Source organism: Equus quagga, chromosome 12 (genome assembly GCF_021613505.1).
Source record: "Equus quagga isolate Etosha38 chromosome 12, UCLA_HA_Equagga_1.0, whole genome shotgun sequence".
Classification (NCBI taxonomy): Eukaryota; Metazoa; Chordata; class Mammalia; order Perissodactyla; family Equidae; genus Equus; species Equus quagga.
In genome coordinates, this window is record NC_060278.1 from 61598852 (window position 1) to 61624421 (window position 25570).

Sequence of the window (25570 nt, forward strand, 5' to 3'; positions counted from 1 at the left end):
CTAGAAATCAACTACAAGTAAAAAGCTAGAAAAGTGACAAATATGTGGAGAATAAACAAGATGCTATTGACCCACTAATGGATCATTTAAGAAATTAAAGGAGAAATCAAAAACTATCTGGAGCCAAATGAAAATATGCCACCAATTCATATGGGATGAAGCTAAAGCAGGCCTAAGAGGGAAATTCATAGCAATACAGGCCCACCTTAACAAACAAGAAAAATCTCAAATAAGTAATCTTAAACTACACCTAACAGAATTAGAAAAAGAAGAAAAAACAAAGCCCAAAATCAGCAGAGAGAGGGAAATAATAAAAATTGGAGCAAAAATAAATGAAATTTAAACCAAGACAGTAGAAAGTCTCAATGAAACTAAGAGCTGGTTCTTTGAGAAGATAAACGAAATTGAGAAAACTGTAGCCAGACTAAGGAAAATAAAAGAGAAAGCTCAGATAAATAAAATGAGAAACAAAAGAGGAGAAATTACAATGGATACCAAAGAAATACAAAGGATTATAAGAGAATACTATGAAACACTATATGCCAACAAATTGGACAAGCTAGAAGAAACATAAATTTTTAGACTCATATAACCTCCCAAAACTGAACCAAGAAGAAATAGAGAATCTGAATAGACCAATCACAAGTAAAAAGATTGAAACAGTAATCAAAAACCTCCCCCAAAATAAAAGTACAGGACAAGATGGCTTCTCTGAAGAATTCTACCCAACATTCAAAGAAGATTTAATACCTATCCTTCTCAAACTATTCTCCAAAAATGGATGAAGATGGAACACTTCCTAACACATTCTAGGAGGCCAACATCACCCTGATCCCAAAGCCAGACAAGGACAACACAAAGAAGGAAAATTACAGGCCAATACTGCTGATGAACACAGATGCAAAAATCTTCAACAAAAAATTTTTTTTTTTTGAGGAAGATTAGCCCTGAGCTAACATCTGTTGCCAACCCTCCTCTTTTTGCTGAGGAAGACTGGCCCTGAGCTAACATGCATGCCCATCTTCCTCTACTTTATATGTGGGATGCCTACCATAGCATGGCTGACAAGCAGTGCCATGTCCACACCTGGGATCTGAACCTGTGAACCCCGGCCGCCAAAGCAGAACGTGCAAACTTAACTGTTGCACCACTGGGCCAGCCCCCAAAATACTGGCAAGCCAAATACAACAATACATCAAAAAGATCATACACCATGATCAAGTGGGATTTATACCAGGGATACAGAGAGAGTCCAACATCTGCAAATCAATCAATGTGATACACCAGATGAACAAAATGAGGAAAAAAATCACATGATCATCTCAATAGATGCAGAGAAACCATTTGACAAGATCCAACATCCATTTACGATAAAAAAAAAAACTCTCAATAAAATGGGTACAGAAGGAAAGTAACTCAACATAACAAAGGCCATATATGAGAAACCCACAGCCAACATCATATTCAATGGCGAAAAACTGAAAGCCATCCCTCTCAAAACAGGCACAAGACAAGGGTGCCTGCCCACTCTCACAACTCTTATTCAAGACTACTAGACATTTTGGCCAGAGGAATTACGCAAGACAAAGAAATAAAAGATATCCACACTGGAAAGAAAGAAGTAAAACTCTGTTTGTAGATGACATGATTCTATATATAGAAAACCCTAAAGAAACCACCAGAAGCTATTAGAAATAATCAACAACTACACCAAAGTTGTAGGGTACAAATAACTTACAAAAATGAGTTGCATGCCTATACACTAATAACAAGCTAGCAAAAAGTCAAGAATACAATCCCACTTACAATCTCAACAAAAAGTATAAAATATCTAGGAATAAATTTAACCGAGGAGGGAAAAGACCACTAAAAAGTATAAGAGATAATTGAAATAAATCAAAGAAGACATAAAGAAATAGAAAGATATTCCATGCTCATGGATTGGAAGAATAAACAGTTAAAATGTTCCTATTACCTAAAGCAATCTACAGATTCAATGCAATCCCAATCAGAATTCCAATGACATTCTTCATGGAAATAGAACAAAGAACTCTAAAATTTACATGGACAACAAAGATCCTGAATAGCCAAAGCAATCCGGAGAAAAAAGAACAAAGCTGGAAACATCACAATCCCTGGCTTCAAAATATACTACTACAAATCTACAGTAATCAAAACAGCGTGGTATAAGTCCTCAACCCATAAAACTTCTAAAAGAAAATATAGGTAGTACACTCTTTGACACCGAACTTTAAAGGATCCTTTTGAATACCATGTCTTCTCAGACAAGGGAAACAAAAAAAAAAGTAAACAAGTGGGACTTCATCAGACTAAGGAGCTTCTGTAAGGCAAAGGAAACCATGAACAAAATGAAATGACAAGCCACCGACTGGGAGAAAATGTTTCCAAATCACATACCCGACAAGAGGGATTAACAAAGGAATTTCCTTTGTTAATCTCCATAATATATAAAGAACTCACACAACTTAACAAAACACAAACAGCCCGATCAAAACATGAGTGGAGGATATGAACAGACATTTTTCCAAAGAAGATATACAGATGGCCAATAAGCGCATGAAAAGATGTTCAACATCACTAATTATCAAGGAAATGAAAATCAAAACTACACTACGATACCACCTACACCTATTACAATGCCTATAATCACTAAGACTAAAAATAACAAATGCTGGAGAGGACGTGGAGAAAAGGGAAGGCTCATATACTGCTGGTGGGAATGCAATCTGGTGCAGCCACTACGGAAAACAGAATGGAGATTCCTCAAAAAAATACTAATACCATATGATCCAGCTATCCCACCACTGGGTATCTACCCAAACAACTTGAAATCAACAATCCAAAGTGACCTATGTACCCCTATGTTCACTGCAGCACTATTCATAATAGACAAGACATGGAAGCAATCCAAGTGCCCATCAAACGATGATTGGATAAAGAAGATGTGGTATATATATACAATGGAATACTACTCAGCCATTTAAAAAAAAAGACAAAATCATCCCATTTGCAACAACATGGATGGACCTTGAGGGTATTATGCTAAGTGAAATAAGCCAGACTGAGAAAGACAAACACATGACTTCACTCATATGTGGAAGATAAACAAGTACATGGACAAAGAGAACAGTTCAGTGGTTACCAGGAGAAAGGGGGTGAGGGGTGAGCACAGGAGGTGAAGGGAGCACTTATATGGCAGACAAGAAATAACGTACAAGTGAAATTTCACAATGATATAAACTATTATGAACTCAATTGAAAATAAATAAAAAGAAAGAAAAAATATTCAAGCAAATATTTCATCAATTATTTGTTATTTTGGAGCAATCACAAAGTTAAAGAAAAAAAAGAATCAAAGTAGACCATTAGCTTTTGCCATACACAATAATTAACTCAAAATGGACTAAAAACTTGAAGGTAAGACCTGAAAGCGTAAAACTTCTAGAAGAAAATATAGGCATTAGACTCTTTGACATCAGTCTTAGCAGCATCTTCTCAAATACCATATCTATTCAGGCAAGGGAAACAAAAGAAAAGATAAACAAATGGGACTACATCAGACTTAAAAGCTTCTGGCAAGGCAAAGGAAACCATCAACAAAACGAAAAGACAACCCATCAAGTGGGAGAAAATATTTGCAAATCATATATCCAACAAGGGGTTAATTTCCAAAATATATAAAGAACTCATACAACTCAACAACAAAAAAACAAATCACCTGATCAAAAAATGGGCAGAGGACACAAACAGACATTTTCCCAAGGAAGATATACAGATGGCTAACAAGTACATGAAAAGATATTCAACATCACTAACTGTTAGGGAAATACAAATAAAAACTACAATGAGATATCACCTCACACCCATCAGAATGGCTATAATTAACAAGACAAGAAATAACAAGTGCTGGAGAGGATGTGGAGAACAGGGAACTTTCATACACTGCTAGTGGGAATACAAACTGGTGCAGATTGCATATAAAAATAAGTTTGCATACCAACAGTATGGTGATTTCTCAAAAAATTAAAAATAGAAATACCATATGATCCAGCTATCCCACTACTGGGTATTTATCCAAAGAAATGGAAATTAACAATATAAAGAGACTTATTCACCCCTATGTTCATTGCAGCATTATTCACAATAGCCAAGACATGGAAGCAACCCCAGTGCCCATCAAATGAAGAATGAAAGAAGATGTGGTATACACATACAATGGAATACTACTCAGCCATAAAAAAAAGACAGTCATCCCATTTGCAATAACATGGATGGACCTGGAGGATATTATGTTAGGTGAAATAAGTCAGACAGAGAAAGACAAACACATGATTTCACTTATATGTGCACGATAAGCACATGGATAAAGAGAACAGATTAGTGGTTACCAGAAGGGAAGAGGGTGGAGGGGTGGGTGAATGGGGTAAGGGGCACATATGTAAGGTGATGGATAAAAACTAGACTATTGGTGAGCACAATGCAGTCTATACAAAACTGATATATAATGTACACCTGAAATTACACAATGTTATAGACCAATATGACCTCACTAAAATAAAAAAATAAAGGAAAAAAGAGAAAAATATACAGAAGCTTATTGGGGGAGGGGGACACGCAGAAAAATCCCAAGAGGATTTTTACTTTCACACACACAAAAAAAAGTGAAAAGTATTCAGCATGTGTTTTGCAGGGAGTATTAGAAGCAGTATGCAGCGAGAGTGGAGCCACCAAGCTCCTTCTCCAGGAACCATACTCAGCATCTCAGCATCCAGCCACCATAGCTCTGAGCTGTGTCTGTGAGCATCTGTGCTTCATCTCAATTTACTCTCTGCATCCGTTAGCAAGAAAGTAACTGCTTCTTTGCTTTACACCACTTCAACCTACAAAAAGGTTTCAGAGGAACGCATGCTCTATTTTCAGATAGCAGGGTGAACGTATACAGGTTCTTAGAATTGCTCAAGAGGACACAGACAAGAAAAGTATGTATGAATTGTTACCCTAAAAGTGGACAAAACTGGAAACAAATGTCCAGAATAAGGGGATAGTAAAGGTATAAAAATTACGCTGTGTTAATGGGTGCACAGTTACAGTTTGGAATAATGAGACAGTTCTAGAAATAGGTAGTGATTGATGACGACTGTACAACACTGTGAGAGTACTGAACGTCACTGAATTGCACCCTTAAAATGGTTACAATGGTAAATTTTGTATTATGTACATTTTAATATTTTAACAAAATAAAAAGAACAGAAAGGGGCTGGCCCAGTAGCACAGTGGTTAAGTTTGCATGTTCCATTTCAGCGGCCCAGGGTTTGCAGGTTCAGATCTGCACGGACCAAGCACAGCTCCTTAAGCCACACTGGGGCTGCATCTCCATAAAACAGAGGAAGATTGGCACGGATGTTGGCTCAGTGACAATCTTCCTCAAGCAAAAAGAGGAAGACTGGCAACAGATGTTAGCTCAGGGCTGATCTTCCTCACACACACACACACACACACACACACACACACACACACAGAAGAAAAAAAGACAAATTTTGCTGTGGTATAGCCCTATTTAGTGACATTTATAAAAGAGTTTTCTTATATATGTTAAGGAAGAAAAGAAAAACAGGCTATGCAAGAGAAAAATAAAACACTGGAAAGATACATAGCAAAAAAGTTAACAGTGGTTGTCTTTGGTGGTAGATTATAGACGATTTTCTCTTGCTTCCTTAACCATTTTAAATACAATCTGAAATATATTAAATAAATTAAATAATATCTATTAAATAATAAATTAATTTCAGATTAAGAGAAAAAGTTAATACAACGAAGTTCATAGTCCTTTACCCAATTTCATATCCAGAAGTTTATTCTAAGAAAACAAGTCACCCAGTCAACAAAATACATACTAATTAAAGTATTACATTAAGAAGATATAATTATTATGGTATTATTATAATAGTGAATATTATACAGCATGTTTTTTTTTAGGAAGATCAGCCCTGAGCTAACTACTGCCAATCCTCCTCTTTTTGCTGAGGAAGACTGGCCCTGAGCTAACATCCATGCCCATCTTCCTCTACTTTATACGTGGGATGCCTACCACAGCATGGCTTTTTGCCAAGCGATGCCATATCCTCACCCGGGATCTGAACGGGCGATCTCCGGGCCGCCGCCAAGAAGTGGAATGTGCGAACTTAACCGCTGCACCACTGGGCCGGTCACTATACAGCATTTTAAAATGCTAGGATTTACAAAGAGCTCATACCAATAAATAAGAAAAAAGACTAACAATTTACAGAAAAATGGGCAAATTGTATTAATAGCAGGAAAAATGGTCAATCATAAAAAAGACTGCCATCCAATATCACTCGAAACTCAAGAAATATACAAGACCTCCTTGTTTTCACCTATCAGATTAGCAAAGATTAAATATATATGTACCAGCAGTACTAGCAATATGTGAGGAAACATGTATCTGATGGTAGATTAGCACAATGTGTCTGGAGCGCAATCAGAAAGCATCATATTTTGAAAGGCTGGCTGACCCAGCAATTAATTCCTCTGATAGGAATTTACAAATACTTAACTACCACTCACAACACCAAGGTACAGACACAAGGAAATTCACTCCAGAACTGTTTTAAGTTAAAACGTTAATAACCATCAGTGGGGAATAAGCTAAATAAATACTGGTACATTCGTAAACAGCAATAAAATACTCTGCAACTGTAATAAAGGAAAACAGTTCTAGATGTTCTAAGTATGGAAAGATAGCCAAGACTGGATGAGCAAAAAACTAAAACATGTAAAACTGTGTTAACAGCATTACATACATATAAATTTTAAATACTATCATAATAGGAAGGGGAAAAGAGTCTTCTTTTTTAATTTCAAATCTATATTGTTGGAATGTATCACTATTGATTGCTTTTAGTTTAAAACAAGGTTTTGTTTTAGTGATAAGCAAGACTTAAATAAAAATGTCCACCAGCAATGCCTAATAAAGTATTATGTTAAAAAGTAGATTGCAAGGGTCAGCCTGGTGACGGAGAGGTTAAGTTGGTACATTCTGTTTTGGCGGCCCGGGATTCGCTGGTTTGGATCCCAAATGCCGACATGGCACCACTTGGCAAGCCATGCTTGTGGCAGGCGTCCCACATATAAAGTAGAGCAAGATGGGTATGGATGTTAGCTCAGGGCCAGTCTTCCTCAGCAAAAAGAGGAAGACTGGCAGCAGATGTTAGCTCAGGGCTAATCTTCCTCAAAAAAAAGCAGATTACATTTTATCACAATTAAAAAGAAAAAAGCAGATTACAAATTGGTACAAAGCTATTTTTCTACCACACCAAAAAGAAAAAAAGGAAAAAAAACGGTAATTTTTAAGAAGGCAATTACAGATAAGGCCTTCAACTGTTTAATACATACTGAATCTTCAACAAAGACTAGGGCTAATATTTAAAATGTTAAAGACATACTGTATTCTGTTAATAAACTTAAAAATACTCCATCCTGGGTCAAAAAAGATGAAAGTGATTTATTTCTTGTTTAACTTAATAACTAAAGAAAGCAACGTGTTTAACTGTGCAGAATACAATATGGTAGAAGGAAATCACATTGCTTCTTAATATTTTAGGGCAGTCTAATAGAAGACTATTGCTCAGGGCTTTGCTCTCCAATATTTTATAAAAGATGTAGGTTTTCTGAAATGAATTGATCTGGGCTAAACATTAGACCAAAAAGTATCAAAGATAATGTGTCAGAATACTGTACAAAGATTAACATACTGTCCCAATGGCCTAAAAATTTTATAAACTAAGACTTCTGGAAAATATATAATGATATTCCATCATTAATCAAAAATGTCTTCTAATCCCAAAACACAAATGATATAGAAATTCACTTCATCTCAAGTCTGTATATTAAAGTTTATAAATTAAGGTGACCTGTGCCTTTGTATGTACATATGTGTGTTTATTATATAATTTATGCTTATTTTAGCCTGAAGCTTTTTCAAATAAAATCAAATCCCAAAAATGAAGCATCAAGAGGTAAAACACTACTACCTATCTGTCGCTAAGGAAGCTCACACAGTGAGTATAATATGTTTAAAACTAAAATTGCTGGGGCCGACGTGGTGGCGCAGCAATTATGTTCACACGTTCCACTCTCTCGGCGGCCCAGGATTCGCCAGTTCTGATCCCAGGTGTGTACATGGCACCACTTGGCAAGCCATGCTGTGGTAGTCATCCCACATATAAAGTAGAAGATGGGCAAGGATGTTAGCTCAGGGCCAGCCTTCCTCAGGAAAAAAAGAGGAGGATTGGTAGTAGTTAGCGCAGGGCTAATCTTCCTCAAACAAAAAAAAATCCAGAACTAAAATTAAAATTGCCTCAGAAGATCATGCCTTCATTAGACACAGATCACTACAAAGTTTGTCTGCTCTTCTGGTTACAAAGAACGAGAGAAAATGGGATAAATGTCATTTGGTTTTGAGACTTTGTCAGCTACAAAGCTCTAGTCCAACAAAAAAATTACCCATTATTTGCAATCTTCACTGTTATATTAGAACTAAGATTATCTTTGGCAAAGTCTGGCCTCGCTGACATCTACATGGGGGGGAAAGGCCATTAAAGAAGGGAAGAGACCATAATAAAGCTTCTAAGTGAAAATTTTGGAACAGGAAAGTAATTTTCAAATTAAGTAGCCAAATAAACAACAAAAATCTCCGCTTAGAAACATTGTAACAATTTTTTACCTAAAAAGTATCTAAGAGAGATAGCATATAATCTAACCAAAACTTTTAGACTTTACCAATAAAATGGTTCATAAATCATTTATTCTAATATAAAAACAGTATTTCCATACCAACTCAGTTTTATAAGAGTTCACAGATCACAAGCAGTCCGATATAAATTCCCTGCTGAGATTCATCTTAATTTACCTTTAAAACTTTAAAATGGTTTTATTTTAACCCTTTCAAACTAAAAGTTCAGGGGCTGGCCCCGCAGCCAACTGGTTAAGTTTGTGCGCTCCGCTTTGGTGGCCCAGGGTTTCACCAGTTTGGATCCTGGGCGTGGACATGGCATCAAGGATCAAGCCATGCTGAGGCAGAGTCCCACATTAGCAGAACTAGAAGAACCTACAACTAGAATATACAGCTCTGTGCTGGGGGGCTTTGGGAGAAGAAGAAAATAATAATAAAAAAAAGTTCAACCATATTGCTTAAAAAGCTCAATTAGGGCCGGCCCTGTGGCCAAGTGGTTAAGTTAGCGCACTCAGCTGCAGGCAGCCCAGTGTTTCACCAGTTCAAATCCTGGGCGCGGACATGGCACTGCTCATCGAGCCACGATGAGGTGGCGTCCCACATGGCACAACTAGAAGGACCCACAACTAAGAATATACAACTGTGTACCAGGGGGCTTTGGGGAGAAAAAAGGAAAAAAATAACATCTTTAAAAAAAAAAAAAAAAAAGCTGGCCCCGTAGCCAAGTGGTTAAGTTCACATGCTCACTTTGGCGACCCAGGGTTTTGCCGGTTTGGATCCTGGGCACAGACATGGCACCGCTCATTGGGCCATGCTGAGGCAGCATCCCACATGCCACAACCAGAATATACAACTATGTACTGGGGGTATTTGGGGAGAAAAAGCAAAAAAAAAAAAAAAAAAAGAAGAAGAATGGCAACAGTCGTTAGTTCAGGTGCCAATCTTTAAAAGGAAAAAAAAAAAAAGCTCGGGGTTGGCCCCGTGGCCGAGTGGTTGGGTTCGCACGTTCCGCCGCAGGTGGCCCAGTGTTTCGTTGGCTCGGGTCCTGGGCGCGGACATGGCACTGCTCATGGGCTCCCCTGGGGCAGCGTCCCACATGCCGCAACTGGAGGGACCCACAGCGAGGAATATATAACTACATACTGGGGGGCTTTGGGGAGAAAAAGGAAAAACAAAAAATCTTTAAAAAAAAAAAAAAGCTCCATTATTTTCCTGAGCACTAAAAAATATATCCCTTGGGAAGGCAATTAAGTTGGAAGTTGAAGCTTTAAAACCCTCAGAGAGGCCTGAGAAACACCAGGTAAACATTTTCCTTAGTCCCAGAATTAACTTAGCAACAAAAACTTACAGCACATTTACCTGAGACAAATGTTTGATAAAATTGACCAGCGTGAGAATAACTTTCCTAGGATGCTTAAAGATTCTTAGAAAATGCCATGAAAGTTCACTTTGTAAATGACCCATTACTAGCATCCACCTACCTAAGATATTAGATGACTGTTTTGATCTTTCTCATTATACAGAGGCTGTCATCACTTGGAAATATGATAATGAGCAAAATGAGAAAGCATAACTCTCTACAGAGGCTACAAAAGTTGGGTCTCTGACTCCCTGCAGACAAAACCAATTAAAAATCAGTATCAAAAGCACATTCTGGTAAGTTCACAAAGTATAATATTAACTAAGGACCAAAGCATTTTTCTAACTGCACATGGTCTATCAAATCCAGTCATCATAGAAAAAATGCACTCACAAGACTTTAATTTGATACCAGCAGAGCTAGACTCAAGTGTTCTAAATCCAGCGTTCCAGTTTCTAGGTTATCGACATCAACACAAAACTGTAGTGCAAAATTTGAAGGATCCAAAGAATGTATCTTAGTAAGTACTTTAAGGAAAGTTAGAAAATCCTTCAGTTGAGCATAGCAAGATTTATCAACCTTATTAGAGATTTCAATAACCAAATGAAATACAATTTAAAAGACTTTCTCAGCAAGTTTTATGTCAGTACGATGCCCCTAAAACACCCTCACAAATGCAAGAGGTAGAACTAGGTACACATCATCATCATTCTAAATCCCCATTTATAAATTATAAAAACAAGCAGAGTTACTATTCATGAGCCCCTCAACGGGGTCTGATGGCCACTACTCACTGATGGGTGTCTATCAGGAAGGCTTTGTAATATAAAGGGCTTTATTCAGTGTTTTCCAAACAGAAATGAAATGTGTTAGATATAATGCTGCTGCTTCTCCCTTGCTTCTTACTTCCCTCAGGGTAGGCTTGGCACCAAGTAACTTTAATTAGCCATCCATTTGTTCAAAGTCTGTTTACTATCTCCCATCCTTAGCGAGCCTCTAGTGAAAAAACACTTTAGGGGCTGGCCCCATGGCCGAGTGGTTGAGTTTGCGCGCTCCGCTTCACCCACCCAGGGTTTCACCGGTTCAGATCCTGGGCGCCAACATGGCACCACTCACCAGGCCAGGCTGAGGCAGCGTCCCACATGGCACAGCCAGAAGAACCTACAACTAAAATATACAACTTGTACTGGGGGAATTTCAGGAGAGGAAGTAGAAAAAAAGAAGACCGGCAGCAGTTTTTAGCTCAGGTGCCAATCTTTAAAAAGAAAAAAACACAACACTTTATTTTGAGAATTTTCTTTTTAGTCTATGGAATCACACTTTTATACCCTAAAATCAGAGGGTCTTAAGTTGTATATAAATTGAATGCGTGTGGATTTTTCTGAGAAGGTCCACAGCTTTCACCAGAGTCTCAAAGGGGTCTATAACCTAACAAAAAAAAACTCCTGGGAGTATGTTTTGCTTTCATAAAAATTTTTCTACCTTCAAGTTCTTATCTCACTATCCCAACCTACTTTCTTTCAATCCCTCCTCCCTGTGCTCAACCAAGAAACCAAGAGAGGCTGATGGATAAGACGCCTGCTCCTCAGAATGTCAGGAGACTACACGGCACTGGACAGAAAGAGCAAAGCACTCAGTCAGAAGACCTGGATTTGCATTTGGGTTCTTTACCACCACTTGAGGGATCTCTACTTTTCGGTCTGCAAAGTATGAAGAGCAGCTACCTTTAGGACTGTGCTGAGAATTGAAATTACAAATACAAAGGTTTTTTCTTTTTTACTATAAAGCAAAAATAACAAGTATTATTTTACATTAAGTTCTGATCACTGAAATATAACCTTCCTTTAGCAAAAAGTCACTGCAACCTCAACTTTCAAGGAGCACCTGACCTCAGCCTATCTCTAGTCGGCATCTAGTCAGTGGCGGGCACTTTTCATCAGAGCAATTTCAATACAGGCTAAAGGGCTCCCCTCTGTTTTTTCTCCAATGCTCATTTTTAAAGCACAGTGACGCCATCCACCTCTTCCTTGTACACTAAAACAGATGTAAAAGAGGACAGGCTCTGAAGTCACACTGCCTCTGTCCAAATCCAGGCTCAACTGTGGGACTTTGTACTACAGTTAATCTCCCTGGACCTTAAGTACATGTAAAAAGAGGACATTATGAGGCTTAAATAAAATAATACAGGTAAAGCCTTTAGACAGGTACCTGGCTTTTACAAAGCAAATGATCAAAAATGTTAGTTACTAGGAAATGGAAGCCTAAAGCAACCCTGAATTTTTTTTTTTGGATTGGTTATGTTTAACACAATGGTTTTCAATTCTCTAATTTTCATTATAAAATTGTCTAAAATAGAATTTATAAATTAATATATAATAGTCAAGGCCCATTAATTTATTTTTTTGCCATATTTTTTAAAGTAGCAGAATATAACATCAGATTTCCATGTTTAAAGAGCTGCTTCTAAGATTGTTTTAGGTATATAATTCGAGGGCAGGGGCAGATAACAAAAAAGGCCCGCTTCAACATTTTAGTTGTTACTGGTTATATGAGAAAATTTTTTGCCCTTTTGAAAACATTTTTAAATTTTCACTTCATAGAAGTAAGTGATAGGTGAATAACAGAAGTTTTTACCAAACCCTCTACCAGTTTTGTAATGGCCTCTTCAAAGGATGACCACAGACAGAAACCTCCTACACAGATCATGCATTTATTTCTGAGTCAAGTCTTTGCAGAAGTAGGTTTCCCTTTTTACTACTACAATAACTCTCAAATTTTTGGCCTTACGACCTCTTTAAACTCTTAAGAACTTGAGGAACTCAAAAATCTTTAGTTTATGTGGGTTATATTTATTCATTTTTATCACATTAGAAATTAAAACATTTTTAAAAATCAAATCATTGAATAATACCCAAAAAAAGAGAGAGAAGAATGACACTGTTAAATTTTGCAAATCTCTTTAATTGTCTAGAAATAAACTAGATTTTCTTACCTTCTTCTACAGTCATTCAGTTGTAGCATGTTGTTTCGGTGAAAGTACATGAAGAAAATTTGGTCACAGATACTTAGTTGAAAAGAGGAAGTTCTCATAGATCTGCTGAGAGGGTCTTGTGAACCCTCTGAGTGTCCTGAGCCCAAATCTTGGAAATAACTGCCCTAATAGTTCCCCTACAGGATTCTCCATCCAATCTGTCCCTCCAAAGAAATCTGTCCATACAGACTTTAAAAGCAGCCCCTTCAAGTGTTTTCTCCATTCACTAACAATGATTTCTTGACCTATGTGTGTAATGCCAACATTCTTAGAAAAGGTATACCTATGTCAACCCAGTCTTCCCTAAAGTCCTACCACGAACTAAGATCCCAAAAATACCAACACAATTGTTTGCAAACATACACGAACTTTTAATAGCCATATTAAAATAGTTAAGTACCAAGTGATAAGAATTGTTTTAAAATTATAACTCCTGGGCCTGCCCAGTGGCATAGCGGTTAAGTTCAGAGTGATCTGCTTCAGCTGCTTGGGTTCATGGGTTCGGATCCTGGACATGGACCTATAAACTCGTCAACCATGCTATGGCGGCAACCCACATACAAAATGGAGGAAGACTGGCACAGATGTTAGCCCAGGGCAAATCTTCCTCAGGAAAAAAAAAAAAAAATTACAACTCCTATAGATAGACAGGCTCTGGTAAAAGCCATCAGTTTTCAGTTTTACCGAGCAACTTCTTTGAAAGAATATTTTAATTTCTGAATATTAAACATTTGGAAAGGCAAAGTACTGTCTCTCTGGACCATCTATTAGTAAATGAAAATAGACTGGTAAGAAAGGGACATGCCATGGTATTTACTCTTTAAGCATTAGTCCCAATAAGTTCCTCTTTCACCACTTTTCATACAACTTGGCAATAATAATCTGTATTTGCAGGGCCTTTGAACGACTCAAGTTTATTACTGTTAAAACCATGTGAAAATATAAAATGCTTCTCTCATTGATACTGCTCCCCAAACCTCAAAGAAATAGTTTCCTTCCAGGCCACTTTATAGGAACAAGCTAAGTACCATTTTGTTTACAAACAATAAGAGTAAGGGAATAACTAGACCACATGAAGACCTTCTTACTCTTCCAAAATGTCCCTAATACATGTCTACCAAAGTTACCTACTAGAAGGATTTATACAGATTTTTGGCATTTCCCCAAAGTCTTATCAGGCCTATAACGGAAGCATCCTTTTAAAATTTACCCAGGATTCTAAGAAAGCTAAATCCTTAGAACAAAACATCTTCCACTCAAATGAGCTGACATCATGATGGGTCAATCATGAAAAGTTAACAGGAAAGCATTATTTCTTTCAGGTCATTCACTGACATCTTACGGTACAGAAGTCACTGAATGGGATACAAAGAAATTTCAGATCCTTCTCCCCAACAGCAATTATGACTGATAGAAATATTACTTCAATATCCCATGTTATGATCAAGTGGCTATACTGCCACAGTTTTTCCCCCAAGGAAAGTATTTAATAAATGGTTTTGATTCTGTTTTCTTTCATACCTAGTATCCCAGTGAGGAAAAGACAATTTCTGGCAGAAAACTGAGGCTGCCGAGGTTAAGAAAAGATTACATACTTGAGAAAGGTTCCAAAACTGATTTGTTTGTCAGAGGAAGGGGTTTAGGAAAGAGGCTGGACTCCGCCCCCTCAACCTTCCCTCAGCAACACCCAAACCTACCTGGGTACCAAGGGCAGGGAAAGTTAAACATCCCACACCTTAACTTTAAGGCCTCATGAGATCTGTAAACACATGCTCTCCCTTTAAGTACTTTATAAACTGGTCACTCCTAGAGATTCAAAATCAAGGACAGGAAATGGACAGCAGCAACACTAAAAAATAAGCCTCAGTCTCAGAGAAGATACTAAAAGACTGCAAAATCTTTGTTTTGCTTGATTTTCCATCTGAAGATACATTAGCAATTGTACTAAAAGAAAAAGTAAATAGTAAGTCACACATTTCACTAGATGCAAATATTTAACAGCTGTTTAGTCCTGCTACAATTAAGATATATTAACTGTAAGCCTAACGTTAAAAGTGGAAATAATTTTAGAACATGTATGATCCTTAATAGCCATATTTGAAGCAAAAGACTGAAGCTTGAACCTGAATTGGAATCGCCAAGAAGCTGTTCCATTTATCCAACTGCCAGATTCCGTTTATCCAACTGCCAGATCATTTAGTATTTACACAAGGGCAACCTGCCAGTCTATTTGATAAACTATAATTCTGACCATGCTTCAAGGCTAGATCTCCTGTTTGAAAGAAAAAAGAATGTACTGATGCACAGGAATGCTCAATTTAGGATAGTAGATAATAGATCTTATCTCCAAAGATCTTAAAATAAATTTATCCTATGACATATCTCAGACCATGCTGTGTGTTACTGCTGTAGAGAAAGCACTATCAACCGCCTTATTTTTTCACCTTTATTGCCATATTTAATGATCATTTGATTTAAAAGATCCACTTTGACCTAAAATATGAGGAAGTCGCAGCCTGATAAAACTGGTCCTCATTTGAATGGCTGCCTGGTATCAATGGAACACACAATATAAACACTCTTCTATTATCTACTTTTCCAGGTTTTAAACAGAGAATTTTGCAGCTGTGCGTAGAGTTGAGACCTAAGAAAATCATCGCCGTGAAGTCATGTAAGTCTGAAATACTGACTGTCAACAAACCTGCTCTTTCCTCCTTGGCTTCCCAGAACTTTTCCTGCTGCCTCCAGCTAGATCCTCTTCCCTCATTAAAACACTGGCGTTTCTGGGGGTTCTGTCATGATCCTCATTCTCATTCTACATCCCTATTTCCTCCCTAACCCTGTCCTAACCCAAAGCCTTCCCCGACATCCCAGACAGCCCCTTCTCCCCATATTTCACCCAACTCCATATCCCCCCAACCCTAATATCTTCAACCATTCTATATACAATTCCCATTATTTGTAACACATCATATTATATAATCTAGCAGTAGATCTTTCTCACCAGCAGACTGAGTTCCTTTAAGTCAAAGCTGTTTAATTCATTTCTAAAACCCTAGAACCTTAACATAACACCTGGCACTTACTCACCTATCAATAAATGTACTGAACTCACAACCAACCCAAAGGACCTAATTCATTTCTTCATTCACCAGAGCTGACAAAAAGGATTCTCTAGTTTCCTGCAGTAGAGTTGAAAATTTGTTAGTTCAAATTCAACAGGTAAGAGAATCCCTTATATTAACAGATGCCTAAACCTCATCAGGGAATTAACCTAAACCAGCAGTTCTCAAACTTAGCTGAGCTTTAGAATGACCAGAGGAGCTTCGTAAAATTCAAACACTTGAGCCCCACATGAGATTCTAACTCAGTTCTTCTGGGGTGGAGGCCAGAATGACCTTGATGGTAGGCAGGGGTACATTCAGGGGGCCTCTGAGTCCTAATCACTCCTCCAATTGAAGCTAAGTAGTCAAATTCATCAATTTGAAATTGATGAACTATGAGTTTCCATACAAATGAGCCAATCAACCAACAATACACAAAAGGGCTAACCTCATACACACTGACAAATTAAAAGAATGAGGGTATATGATTTAAAATTTTATAAACAAATATAATGGACAAAAGAAAATGGTACCTGGATATCCTATATGTGCAATATTTTTACTGATTTCCCTGCACCTGTGTCTGGAGAGCCAGAACCTGTGAGGGAAGATGAGAGAAGCTGGCTAATTTCTAGGAACTATGAAGGGAGCCACTGTGTATTAGAAGGAAGAACAATGAACTTGGATGTAAAAAGCCATTGTTTGGAATTCCTCAATCTGTCCTTTAAAAGCTGCATCACCTTAGACAAATCACTTAACTTCTCTCAGCAGTTTCCTCATCTATAAAATTGTCTTACCGTAACAAAATGTTTTTTGCTGAACCTATCAGAAAAAAGGGCAGCCTACCAGGATAGAATGTGTATAACCAAAAAGAATAAGATTCATAATTTTCCATCAACCATCTCATGTAATCAATTGTATCATTACTACAGACGTATAACAGGCAATATAAATAGTGGTTAATAGCACATAGCTTGGAACCTATACTGCCTGGGTTCAAATCCTGGCTCCACGACTTACTAGTTAGGTGACCCTGAGTAAGTTTACTCACCTCTTTAGGCTTCATTATGTAAACCAGGGCCAGTATTATCCCCATTTTATAGGCAGGCTAGTGGAATAAAACTCTGAAAATGGTCATGATCCTCTTAAGACTAGCAGTTGAAGGATAACATGTAAATAATGGAACACACAACAGAAGCCAAATGTTTTGATTCCTACTCTAGTATTCTTTCCATGTAATCTGTATTCTCTTCAAGTTTTCATTTCCTAGCTAGCTAATACCAAACTCCAAAAACAAATTATCTTGTATCCTAACTCAAATTCTAAGCCCTGTTCCCCTAAAAAAATCTTTTTTTTTAAATGGCAATTAATTTTTTTTTTTTTTTTTAAGATTTTACTTTTCCTTTTCTCCCCAAAGCCCCCTAGTACATAGTTGTCTATTTTTAGTTCTGGGTCCTTCTAGTTGTGGCATGTGGGACACTACCACAGCATGGCTTGATGAGCGGTGCCATGTCCACACCCAGGATTCCAACCAGCAAAACACTGGACCAGCGAAGCGGAGCATGTGAACTTAACCACTCCGCCACGGAGCTGGCCCGTAAAAAAATCTTAATGAGCAATTATCTATTATGTAAGTCAAAGATATAGTTTACAAATGGAAGATAGGAAAAGCCACAAGGTTAGTAGTGAAAAAAAGCAGTTATAGAGAAGAGCCCAGAAGAATAGGCTGCCACCAAGTAAAATTTTTAAAAACCCCAAACCCACATCCTACACAAATCCCTGAAGGCAGCCTCCCACTGGAAAATCTGGTGGCTGTTCTCAATTTGTCCAAAATGCATAATAATATTGGATAAGAGTCTCTCTAGGAGAAGAAAAAGCCTGGAATATCTGGAATTTTACAAATAGAGGTTATACTCCAAAAATTCTCTTTATAGACCTCTCTTCATCTCCAACCCCTCACACCTTGTCCCACAAATAAAAAGATACCAGGGTACAAATCCTAAGAAATCCTGCTCTCCCCATTTCTTCCTCAAAGAAATCCTTCTCTCCCCATCTCTTCTCTCCAAGTTAAAGCCTGGCAAGGACGAGACGTTCGTTACCATCTGGTTTAAATATCACCAAATGATGAGTTGGTACAACCACACAGAAAATTGGGAGGATCTTGCCTTAAAGACTTTGTAATTATGTGGTTTCGATAGGGATTTGTTCTGTTTCTGGAGTTAAGAGATTAAAGTAAAACGGTCATGTTTCAGTGTCTGCAGTTGGGGGTACGTGGACCTCATGGGAGTATGTGCTTAATAAAAGCTCCAACCAAGTGCTCAAAACACATCAAGTGTTAGACTTTAGTTCTCTGAACATTACAGTTCGGTCAAGCCGGTAAGATAGCAAGCATTAATGCAGGAATGCACAAAAATCTGCCTACGGCCACACAAGAAGCACAGCTGGGAGAAGAAATCTTAGCTTTCCTGCATGCTCACAACTAAATATCTCAACATTTAAAGATTTTAAACTTGGCATATACACCATTGGAGAATGTTTTAATACATCTAGAAAACAGTTATGAGTAAATTTCTTGATTCAAAAAAAAAGCCACACTAGTGGAAATATAGCATATAGGGGTATATCTTAAGAGGCAATGTTGCGGTGAGGTCCAGTAACAGAAGATAGGTTTGAACAAAAAATTGGGGAATCCAGGTGTGTATGACTATATAGGAGTTCTAGTTAGCCTTATTTTTTAAAAAGGTTGCCTGTTAGTAAAGAATAAAATATAATCTGGCTCTGTCCTGAGGATCAAAGTAAACATTTTCTCTGCCACCTCTTCTACTTTTCTCCCCACTTTACAAGTAAGATAACTACATAAAAATAAATAATCTACTAACTTTCTTGTCAGGCAAGAATTGTGATTAGGGGAAATTAAAACAATTTTAAACATTTCTTAACACAAAGCTCACCAAATACAAACTTCTGCCTGTATACACACTATACAAAACATACATAACACCCATGTACCTGCGAATTTTCTGAAATAATTTATAACAAGATTTTAATCTCACTAAATCTTTTAAAATATCCAGGTACAGAAAAGCTTCATCTAAACCAGTAGAAGAATTACATTCTGCATATTCTAGTTTTGATGCTGGGCTTTTTGACTTTTCAAGTTTCACTTTTAAAAAATCCCTTCACTGTAGGAGAAAATGAGGGATACATATCTAGCACTAACCCTTGTCTTGCTAAATCTGTCCCCAGACTCTTCTTAGCAGTGAGCAAATAAAGCTTTGGGATTTAAGCTCCTTGCAATCTATCAATTAATTAATCTGGACAGCAGCCCTAGGTCAGTGTCAGATCCCCTTATAGCAGATAAGAAGACACATGCTGGAGAAAAAAAGACAGTCCAAGGTCACGATGAAATCAGATTCAAGACTCTGCTCACTTATTCTAAAAATCTAGAAACGCCAACTCCTTCTTTTACATAATAGAGCAACTAACTTTTAAAAAGTAATAAATAAAAATCCACACACACTCCCCTTGATAAAGGTTATTTTTATCCCAGCAATATTCCTTAAATTTCACATCTGTTGTAAAGTAACAGATTACCGAGTGAAAGGGAAGCAGTAAGTTCTAAAAAGCCATTCATTATGTGATGTTCTGCCTGGTGGTGTTTAGTCTCCTATTTGAGAAATGAAGTTGGGGGGCAGGAGGACGGACACTTGGATTTTTAAGGGGTTACTGATAGAAAATAGTTGTCAATGACCCGATTTTTAAATTGCTCATTTTGAACATTTGATATCACATAAATGTTAATTAGCAACTCTTCTGAAATAGAAACTGCACCATCAAGGCTGAAAGTCAAATTACCATTCTTCACAGAAAAGTGAACCTGGGGCCGGCCCGGTGGCGCAGCGGTTAAGTGCATACATTCCTCTTTGGCAGCCCAGGGTTTGCCGGGTTTGGATCCCGGGTGCGGACATGGTACCACGTGTCAAGCCATGCTGTGGCAGGCGTCCCACATATAAAGTAGAGGAAGATGGGCACGGATGTTAGCTCAGGGCTGGTCTTCCTCAGTAAAATGAGGAGGATTGGCAGCAGTTAGCTCAGGGCTAATCTTCCTCAAAAGAAAAGAAAAGAAAAGGAAAGTGAACCTAACAACCTATCCAAAAACTTATTAGACTCCTGATTCTCATTTCCTTAAAACTCCTTTTCCAGAAAAGGACTTCATTGTATTTCTTGATTACCCCTGACTCCCAGCTCTGTTCTGTTGAGATAAAGTCCGGCAGATAGGAAAACGGACAAAAAGCAGAGACTGCACGATACTGGCAGAGAACGCCCTCCATCCACCACCGCTACCAAACCTCCATGTGCCAAGAGCTGGCCTGAAGATGGTCAACGTTCTGCACAGGTTCCAACAAATGTGTAACAAAGCCATTAACTAAAACTGAGAAATACAATCCCCATCCTAACTGGGCAAAGTGATCATCACTCACTAACAGCTAGAAACCTCACTCCTAATTGCCCAAATCTCACTGATACCTTGAATAAGACAAAAGCTAAACCACATTGTTCTCTACAACTGAAGGTCACTAGTTTGCTCTCAACCCCAATGCTGCTACTCTGCTTCCTGCCCTCATATCCAGGAAAACAGCTAGAAACTATATTCTCTCTACTATTGTCTATGTTTGAAAAAAATTTTAATTTACACCCTGTAAGTGATGGCTCTGGCAGAGCAAAGTAACTAGTCTTTACTAGTTTAATAGAAATAAAAGTAAATAATAGAAAAAAAGTTTAAATAATAAAAAAATACATATTTTTAAAAAGAGCATATAGGATGACTGTAGGTCATGTCTAAAGATATATGGTTTTGATGCTTTAAGAGAAACAGTCTACAATTAAAGATCTGAATGTTTAAAAAAAAGAGACTTAAAAGAATGCATTTAGTCAAATTCCACATCTTTGTTCCAAACATCTTATAATTATGGAACAGCAATGTCTCCTTGCCCTAGAGACAGCCTTTCCTCATTAGTCTGGTTCATAAACTTGGGTTCTAAAAGACAAATTCACCATAGAGCTCATCTAATAGTCAATAACAGAAAAAACGAGCATTTTTGGAAGAATTTTTGGAAGCGTACAAAGGTAACAGCTCATTTAATTTTTCTCTTTAATCTCATGCTAGAACACAACAGTTAATAAATACTTAAGAAATCCTCATTAGGTGGCATACAATTCCCACACCTAAAACAAGTTTCTCACAACTCAAGATTTTAAAATCCAGTTATTAGTTTCTCAAACTTCACATAATCTAAAGTAAACAGGAGCAGCCCAGTGATACGGATTTTCCAAAGTATCACTCCACCCACCCACTCTCCCCAAAGGGACTCATCAGTATGCCTCTGGTAATTCCTCTTCAAGTGACCCAAACTTAACAGAAATTTCAGAAAGGAAAGTATAGCTATTCCTTCAGTTCCCAACATTTATTCCACCTAATTTTTTTTTTAGGTTGGCAATGATCTTCTGCACTTAAAACAGGAATATTAGCATAATTTCCAGAGAATATCTATCTAATTCTCTGAGAAAGGAAAAATCACACGACCAGCTCAACACAAACCAAGCTGAAAGGACTGTGCAAGGAGGAAAGCAAGGTTTTTCTAGGTTCTGGTTTTTTAAACCTATAGAAGGCCTTTGGACAGAGGTACAGAATTAGGCTTCTTGGAACTTAAGTCCAGGAACCTAATTAGCACTTTCATTTTGGGGGCATGAGTTTTCCCTTACCCTTTTCTATAGCCAAACTTTAATGTGGCCCAATTAAGAAAACAATGAGAGGTTACAAAAGTCTACAAAAAGATCCTATTTACAGGACGTAAACCAGATTCATTTTTTTTTAATCAAATAGTTTACAATGGTATTTTCTGCCTTTCTAAAAGAAAATTCTCACTGGCAGCTGTCTGTCTGCCTATATTAAAGTATCCTGAACATCCTGGATTTTGTTATTATCCTCCAAATTAAACAAACAAACAAGTTTACTACTAATTTATCAACCGGAAATACTCTAAGTCTAGGCGAACACATCATAAACAAAATTAAGTACCTAGAGACAAAGAAACTCAGGGTTAATAATTATTTTGCATTTTTCTTATCGGTGTCTCTTAATAATGAAAGGAATCAAACTCCAGGTTTAATACAGAAGATTTAATAACACTTTTCAAAGGCAATTCTCTATTTATTTTGCTCTTTAAAAAGGTTTACACTGTATGTTTAAAGACAAATTCTATAATCACAGGAAATTTTTCCCGAAAGGGTGTATGAATCTTTAGCCACCTCATATATTTGTATTATCACTCACTTTCCATTCTAAAAGACTATTATTTTGTTGATTAAGAGTTACAACCAGATGTATATGATGGTGGCTCCTAATGTGACTAACTTACCACCAGCAAAAGGCAAATTTAGCTAAACACCCATTCAAAGACTACAACAAACGAAGTTTCTTTCTCCTTTAAGGCAGCCACTTTTGAACTAGAACTCCAGGACTTAATCCAGCCTCCTACCGAGTGAGGAAAAAAACGCTTTTCTTCTGAGCAGTATAGTCCTAAATTTGCCTTAAAAAATAGTTACAAGTAGGTATGGGGTATCTTTTGGGGGTGATGAAAAGTGTTCTAACACTGATTGTGGCGATGGTTGTAGACCTCTGTGAATATACTAAAAACTACAGAATTGCACACTTTAAACTGATGAATTGTATGGTATATAAATTATATCTCAATAAAGCTGTTATTTCAAAACGTAATCAAAAACTCTTCCTTCACTCAAGGATGTTTCCATTGATAAACCTTTTCTCCACATATTAAGGGTTTAAAGTAGCCAAAGAATCACAACTAGAGAAAAATTCTGTGACACCAAGGAAACTGGGAAAATAATAGAGAGAATTAGGCCGAAGTCAATCAAACCCAAAATTAGAGAGAATGACAGGCTGAAATGAGAGTAAATACACTCCATATCATTAACACCTCTACCAGACAAAGAAATGTGTTATTTAAGTTCCTCCCTGTTCCTAAGGGTGGAACCAATAGGCTCACTCAAAGATGCTGACTGTATGAAAACACTTAAAAGGTTTACACTTTGGCTATAAAGATGAAGAAATCAAACTAATGACCAGAAGTTGTTAAAAAAAATCTGTCTACTGTGTCATCTGGGGTTTGATTTAAATCCTTGCCTTTTAGATACTGCCAAAGAAGAAATCTGTGGAATCTGCCTATCCATGGCCAAATGTTAGATGTTTGAGGGCAAGAAAGTAAGTTACTAAAGCCATCAAATATATTCCAATCAAACTTAAGAGACTCAAAGAAGTATTTACTTAGCAGCCAACTATTTTTTGGCTAAAAGTTACACTCCTAAAATTAATCATCTCCAAATACCACAAAGTGACATGGAAAATATAATTTGTCCTTAAAAAGACATCTGAGTACATCGAGGAGGAAATGAAAATTTGCATTTTAAAGGTAACAAAACCAGGAATCGGATTAATTGCAAATTAAAAAAAAAAAAACCACCAAGAAACAAGCCTGGCTACCCTATATACTTGATGTTAATTTGAAACAAAGGTGTGTTTATTTCCCTCTTTAAACTTTTAACTCAGGATTTGAGTAGTCTTCTTGATTTATCTTTTAGCACATTTATCTTACTGTACTTTCACAAATTTCTGTGAACCCCAAGTTTTCAGAAGCCAAGCAGTTTAGGACTCTCACTGCCAGAGCAGCTATAAACTGAAGCTATACAAGTGGCATTAATTAACCATACAAAAGTAAGAACAGAAGGAAATAGAAATGCTGTATAGTTCTTCCCCTTACCTCCTAACTACAAGTAAAACACCAGTAGCCCCAATCCCCATTTTAATACAGCCACTTGTGTTCCAAAAACTTAGTGAACAAAAAACACCTAGAAACACAAGCATTAAAAAGCTAATGCCATGGAAAATACTTCATACTTCTTGGGGCTTTTTGTTGCTTTATTTCAACTATATGAAACTACTTGTTCAGTTAGCTTCCTAAAACAAAACAGTTCCTAAAACAAAGACTGTTTATATCTCTTAAGAAGTCTTTGTTCCAACAAGACCCTCCTCAAGAGCTACAACTTCTGGAAAATTTTCCCTTTTTGTGGTTATATCAACAACAAGTATTCCCAAACTCCTTCCATTTGGCATGGGAGTTGGTTAAACAAAGGAGGAAGCAAGCCCCCTCCACACAAAGGAGGTCTCCAAAACAGACCCTGGCGACGTGTGTAGACGGTGCCTCTTCCCACCCTTGCTCAGGCTGTAGTACGCACTCCTCAATACAAAATGGTGGCCATGATGCTGTCTGACACTCAGAATGGGAAAAGACAATAACACCATCACACATCCTGCAGCGCTTCCCACTAACGTCCTGGCCAAGATGAGCAAACAGGCAGCCAAACTTAACCACAGCCACACTATCTTTTGTGGGAAAAGAGCCCTAAAAAACAGAGTAAGAAAGTAAGATAAAGGCTTTACCCTAGTCCTGTACCACAATACCAACATGGAGGACCACTCACTCCCAGGAACCCGGCTCCACGCACTCTGGTTACCAAGAATTTAAACGGCCTCGTTTCTGGATAAAAGCCCATCACGGCAAACGTCCACTTCCTAACGTGTGACATCAAACTCCAACTGCCAAGCGTTTGAGACGGGCCCCATCCGTCACGAGCTCGAGCCCTGGCTCCAGCAGCGCGGGTTTAACTTCTGCAGGCCTCCGCTCCCTGAGACGCGCTCCCCTCAGGCAGCCCCGTCCCCCGCCGCTCCCCGCAGAGACGCGGCCGCTTCCAGCCTCGCCCCCAGCCCGCCGAGCAGGCGACTCTCCGAGGCGCGTACTTCATCTCCACTGTCGAGTTCGTCCGGCGAAAACTCAGACACGGGGTCCGTGTTTCAACTCGGGGGGAGGGACGGCACAGGCAGACGCAGGAGGGACGGGCCCCCCTCAAAGCGGCTTTCCGAGACGCAGCGGGCACGGACGAGACCCCCGCGACCCCAAGTGTCACTACAAAGAGCAAGCGGGGGGGCCTCCCGGGGGCGGGGCGGGCTCCTGACCTGTGGCGGCCGTTAAACTCCCTCCCAACGGCCCCCGCCGGCCAACCGCCGCTGAGGCCGGCCCGGACGCTGCCCGCCGACGGTGGGCAGCCGAGCAGGGGCGCCCCGGGGGGCAGGGAGGGGGCGGCCCGGCTCTCCGCGACGAGCGTTGGGGCCGTTAGGGGGCTGCGGAGCCCCGGCCCGGGCGCCCCGGACAGCGCGGGGGGCCGCG

At 38.4% G+C, this 25570-nt stretch overlaps 1 protein-coding gene across 1 annotated transcript in view; it reads right to left on the minus strand.

Moving 5' to 3' along the window:
* The window catches only part of KDM5B (lysine demethylase 5B), a 75279-nt gene extending 50365 nt beyond the window's left edge, over positions 1–24914 (minus strand). The window contains exon 1 of the mRNA XM_046678139.1: positions 24861–24914. Coding sequence (XP_046534095.1) covers positions 24861–24899 — 39 coding nt within the window. The 5' untranslated portion in view covers positions 24900–24914. The remainder of the gene's footprint in view (positions 1–24860) is intronic.
* Between the last annotated feature and the right edge of the window lie 656 nt (positions 24915–25570).